A 6,001-nucleotide genomic window follows, 5' to 3' on the forward strand; every position below is an offset into this window, starting at 1 on the left:
ATTAAGGAAGCAATTTCTAATCTTTCAGTTTTTCAAGATATTTGTTTATCCTTTCATTTGTTGCTCAAATAAATGAAACTGAAGGAATCTGTTCTCTTTCTGTTTTTGACCTTTGTGACTTGAGATAAATTATGTAACTTCCCTGGTAATCAATGTTCCAATTTATATAGAGGAGAAATCAAAGTATATAACACACACACACACACACACACACACACACACACACTTACATTTTGCAAAAATAAGTAACAAAGCTATATCAGATGAAATAGGACACTAATTGAAAACTAAAAAGCATTGATTTATGTTGTATTTATCTTGACAATATTCTGTACATTTTCTCCAGAATAGCAAAGGAGTTTTCACAAGTAACACCAAAAAGCTAAATGTGTTTTTCTTTTCAAAAGAAATTTTTTATGGCATTCAGCAACTTATTCCAGCACATAAAGAAAAAAAAAAACCTAAAGAAATCTAATCTCCTCCTGACATTTGAGAAGGTTTTTTTTTGTTGTTGTTGTTGTTACTATATATTGGGGATCTATCTCTAAAAATCATTCCAACTCTTAATTCCACTTTTCTATCCCTTCACTCCCTCTTTCTATGTAAATAATCACATTAAAAACAGCTAATATTTCTAATTTTTAGATGGCATTGCTTAATTTATTGACTTTGGCAAACAGATTACTACAAACGACTAGGGTAGAAAGAATTAAACTTCAAACCAGAATTTTCCGAGAGGCAAAGAAATATCTAAACAAACTGGGAAAACAGAAACTGAAGTGGCTTATTTGGAAACAGGCTTGGGTAGCTGATGAAACAGGTCAACTATAATTAATTAAGTAGTGCAATAAAGTGGTTAAGCATTTTCATGACAAAAACAAAAACACACTACACAGGTACTAACCAGTTTTTTGTAGATACTTAGAGTTTCAAATTTAAATATTAAATTTTTAGTTGCTGAACAGCATCCTGAATTGTAAGATGGTGTTACATGAGGGGGAAAGATAGTGCCAAGAGAGGATAATTTCCTAAGTTCATTAAAAAAAAAAAAGACAAAAAAAAAAAAAACTTGACAATTGAAAACTTTTATTTTCTGCCTTCACCTTCACAAAAGATTGTGAATATGTTGTTGTTGAGTTTCTTTTTTTTAGGGCTTTGGGAAGGACTCTAGAATGGTATACCAGTTTCCCTTTCCAGTTCACTTTACACATGAGGAAACTGAGGTAAACAGGGTTAAGTGACTTCCTTAGGGTCACACACCTAGTATCTGAGGCCCAATTTGAACTCTGGAATACTTTGATTTTTTTTTCTTCCTTCCTTCCTTCCTTCCTTCCTTCCTTCCTTCCTTCCTTCCTTCCTTCCTTCCTTCCTTCCTTCCTTCCTTCCTTTCTTCCTTCTTTCTCTTCCTGTCTTCCTGTCTTCCTGCCTTCCTTTTCTCCTTTCTTCCCTGCTTGCCTTCCTTACTTCTTTTTTCTTTCCTCTCTTTCTCATTTCCTCCTTTTCTTTCTCTCTCCCTCCCTCCTTTTCTTTTTCCTTCCTTCCCTCCCTCTTTCCTTCCCTCCCTCCCTCCCTCCCTCTTTCCTTCCCTCCCTCCCTCCCTCCCTCCTTCCTTCCTTCCCTCCCTCCCTCCCTCCCTCCCTCCTTCCTTCTTCCTTCCTTCCTCCTTCCTTCCTTCCTTCCTTCCTTCCTTCCTTCCTTCCTTCCTTCCTTCCTTCCTTCCTTCCTTCCTTCCTTCCTTCCTTCCTTCCTTCCTTCCTATCTATTTCTTTCTTTCTTCCTGCCTTACTTTCTGCTTAGGATGTAGCAGAAGAAAATCGGACTGATTATCATAACTTGTTTCCTTCAGGAAGAATTCCCCGAACCTAGTTCTTTCCCCGAAGATCTAGATGTAGTCCCTGCCCTCCTAAAGTAAATTGGAAATATGCATAGCATGTTTTTCAACTGGTCTACCTACTTCTGAGGCCAACGTGGCCAAAGGATGATTTAAGTGCAGTATGTGGGCTCGGAACATCAGTGGAATTTCACTCGAATCTCCGAGAAGGCGAGAACAATCGCTCTCCTTTTCAGCAGGACTATTGGGAAACACTTCAGCCTTCTACTAAAGCTGAACCCGAACATGTCTGATTTTTTTTTTCCTGGAGGAGTTCTGTGAGATATATACTTATCATCTCAACGCTCTAATAAACGAAGATTAACTCATAAACCCATTCGAGAAAAACCTAACTCTAAGCGACACATTTACTGACCACATTCGAGAGAAAGCAATGAGCCTAAGCGGGGAGCAGAACGAGACTCTGCAGACACCTGAAGAGCGCAGGTGAGGAGGAAGCTCGAGTGAAGTCTTAAGAGAGGAAAGTGTGGGAGGTGGGGAGAAAAACCTACACATTCTCTTCTCGGTCTCCCGTGCCTGGGAATGCCATCCACTCTTTTACTGTCATCCACTCAGGCAAGCAGGCAAAGTGGGCACGCCCCCAGAACGTTTAATAAATGACTTTCCTTTCTTTTTTTCTAGTATTAGCACGGAAAGCAAAGCTCTTGTTTGTCCTTCTTGGTCCTATTTTCACCCCCAAAAGGCTACTTCCGATGGAAACAATAGACAGAAAGTGAGATTACTTTATTTGGGGGACCCAGGTTCAAATACCGATTCTGCCACTCCTACCTGGTCGGCTTTAGACAAGTCCTTTCATTTCTCTAAACTTCACTTTCTCTCTTTAAAAAGATAGGGTCGAACTAGATCAGCGGGTTTTTAATTTTTATTTTTCCCTCCCCACTTTATCTGCGAGACCCAGGTTCAAATGCCGATTCTGCCTCTTCTATCTGATCGGCTTTAGACAAGTCCTTTCAATTCTCTAAATACACTTCAATTTTTCTCTTTAAAAAGATGGGGTCGAACTAGATCCGCGGTTTTTTTTTTTTTTTTTAATTTTTATTTTTTCAATGATCGGAAAACCCCTGAGAGTCCTCTAGCCTAAAACTGTATTCACAGCAATGAATTCAAACATTTTGATTTTCCAATACAGTGAGATATATATAGATATAACTCACATAAATGAAACTTCTTTGTAGGGTCCTCAATAATTTTCAGGAGAGCAAAGGAGTGCTGAGAACTGTCTTAGATGATCTCTACCGTCCCTTCCAAGCCTAGATCCATCATTTTATGATCTATTTTCAAAAGCAAACCGAACCAAAGAGACCACGCAGAGAGGGTAGGTAGCCTTACCGATGGTGAGCAACACAGTGGAGATCTTCCAGAAGTAGCTGTCCATCTCGGAGGAGCGTCCTCGGCTGCGAATGAATGGGAGAATTGGGATGTCTAGTCTGGGCTAGCTGGTCGGAGCTGAGCGAGGGAGGTCCTGACTAGTGACCTCCTGGCTGACCTGGAAATCCCAGCAATTGGCCTTTTGCGCGGCTGGTAGGTAAGGTCGATCCCGAGTAGCTATGGGGAGGACAGGCTCGCGACTCGAGGACGGTCAGGCTCAGGTGTGCCTTCCTCGGACAATGTGTGGGACAATGCAGCCTATCCTGTCCGACGAGTGAGGTGGACCCGACCGGTGCCTTGTTTTTATATAAGTCCAGTGGGAGGGGCTTCGGCAGAAACCTCAAGGGACATTAGCACAAACTTCCCAAAATGTCGTAATCGTTTTGGGGACAGCCGCTGTGTCCCGGGTGGGTTGGGGTGGGGGGTGAGGGGAGTGACCGAGGACACTGCCCTGGCCACTGCCATAGTAAGTAAGGATGGATGGCGGTTGGGTGCTCCTCCCTTTATCCTCGCCCACCGGAATCTGTCTAAGGCGAAAACAATCTGCTTCTTCCCTTGGGGAGGGTGACCGCTTGGCTAATTCCGCCAACATGATCAGAACGTTCTCCTTGGTTTAGGAATGAAGGGCAGGGACCGCTGCCGAGGTTTTGGAAAAGTCTGGAATTCCGCCGCGAAGAGAAGCCGAAAAGGTCTGAGCTCTTTAGAGAAAGAGCAGTCAGTGAGCTGGTGGGAGGAGCAAAGGAAACAGTGTTTGGGCCCCGCTGAAGTCCAAGTCTTTTGGATGGGCTTCTGTATTCAAGGATCAGAAAGTAAAAAAAAAAAAAAAAAAAAAAAAAAAAAAAACAAATCAGTGGGACAATGAAAGGGGATTCAGACTATCCAACAAGGGAATGGGACAAAGTTTCCGAGAAAAAATGCCTTTCCTTATAAAAGATGCCCATAGCATGTAGGTGTTTATTATGTGTGAGTTCCACCAAAAATAAACACCTCACAGTGTTTTGGTTTAGTGGGGATTTGATCAGTTTTTCAATCAATCATCCAAGCACAGACCACTGGAGCTATTTCCCCTATTCTTTGCCCCCTCCCCTTCCAAACTAGGAGATGGATCGTTATCTCCTGTTCCCTATATCCATTTTTTCTCCCACTCCAATCTATCTTGCACACTGTTATTAAATTAAATATTAATGTTAAATTTTTATATTTATACATGTATATATATGTATGCACACACACATATGTGTGTGTATATATAAAACATATGTCTGTTATATAGTGTTAAATAGCCTTCCAAAAAGTTGTTTTACCCTCTCATTTCCGTGTTCAAAAACCTAGGTAGAACAAGGGATAAAGTCATGGAATTTAGAGGATCTGAGTTCAAATTTGTCTTCGTGCATTGCCTGGATGACCCTGAGTAAGTCACTAAAGCTGGCTGCCTGTTTCCTCAGTTGTTAACTTGGAGTATCTCACAGAATTGTAAGAATCAAATGAGATAAAATTAGTAAAGTGATTGAGATAGAGTAGGCACAAAGTAAGAGATCATTCTTCCTCTTTAGCTTGATATTTTATTTAGAACCATTCTCCTTTTCCAAACTTAATTCCAGTATTCCCCAATACAAACTCTGCAGCATAAACTGATCTATTTACTCATTATATTTGGTCATTTTGCTTTGTTCATTCTCACCTCTGTGCCCTTGAATACATTCCCCTCTTTTACATAAGATTTGACAAAAATTGTCATCCATTCTTAAATGTCTAGTTTTAGCTTCACAAAGATTTCTTGACTTGTTACAATTGTCTCTACCTTCGCTAAAATCTTCCCAAACTTATAGCCTATATAAATTACTTGGGATCCAATCATATGGTATCTTTTAGTACTGTATAACTTTTCATTTGAGTATATGTTGTTTTCCTATCTAGATGGAAAAAAAGTTCATGAGGATAAGAACTGAAACTTCGTGCCTCCTATTTCTTACTTTCCTCTTTCCCCATCTCTTTCCCATCCCAGCAATTTCCTCACAGTAAACAAAAACAGTAAAAAAAAAAAAAAAAAAAAAAAAAAAGAATTTGCATTCTAAAGCTGAAGTTTTTCAATCCACCTTTTGGAATCCTTCAAACTGATTTATCATCAGATCCTTATGTGATTTTATGTTCTTTTGTGACATGAAATCCAAGAACAATAAATCTGATTGATATGTATAATGGACTGGGATATCTTAGAGGCAAAGGAGTACTGTTTAATGAATCAATCTTCTCTTCTCCTTTTCTTTTCTCTCTCTTCTCTGTTCCTTTCTGTGTCTTTCTGTTTCTTTCTGACTCTGTGTGTGTGTGTGTGTGTGTGTGTGTGTGTGTGTGTGTTATTCTGTCCCTCTGCCTCTGTTGTTTGTGACTGGGTCTATTTGCCCGTCTCCCTTTCTCTCTTTTTTAATAGAAAGTCTTAAATAGAAATTGGAATTAGGTAGAACTTGGTTCAAATCTTCCCTTTGACATGTCTTAGATGTGTGACTCTAGGCAGATTACTTAACCTCTCATTTTCCTACCACCAACTAGCTCTCTTAAGACCACAAATTATAGAGAAGGTACCTATTTGAACTGATAGAGGAACTTCCTACATACCAATGAAATCACAGATCCAAAGGATTGATTTTTTTGTTTATTTGTTTTAAAAAAGTTAAGTCTCTATTCTCTCTGGTTTGTGAAATCAGTCATAAAATTATGCTACTATTCCATGATGGTTTTGGAATT

The 6,001-nt window shown here is 39.7% G+C and overlaps 1 protein-coding gene across 1 annotated transcript in view; it reads right to left on the reverse strand.

Moving 5' to 3' along the window:
• Positions 1-5,562, reverse strand: part of EREG (epiregulin) — a 32,649-nt gene extending 27,087 nt beyond the window's left edge. The window contains exon 1 of the mRNA XM_051964859.1: positions 3,221-5,562. Coding sequence (XP_051820819.1) covers positions 3,221-3,266 — 46 coding nt within the window. The 5' untranslated portion in view covers positions 3,267-5,562. The remainder of the gene's footprint in view (positions 1-3,220) is intronic.
• Positions 5,563-6,001: the final 439 nt, after the last annotated feature.

This window comes from Antechinus flavipes, chromosome 6 (assembly GCF_016432865.1).
Source record: "Antechinus flavipes isolate AdamAnt ecotype Samford, QLD, Australia chromosome 6, AdamAnt_v2, whole genome shotgun sequence".
Classification (NCBI taxonomy): domain Eukaryota; kingdom Metazoa; phylum Chordata; class Mammalia; order Dasyuromorphia; family Dasyuridae; genus Antechinus; species Antechinus flavipes.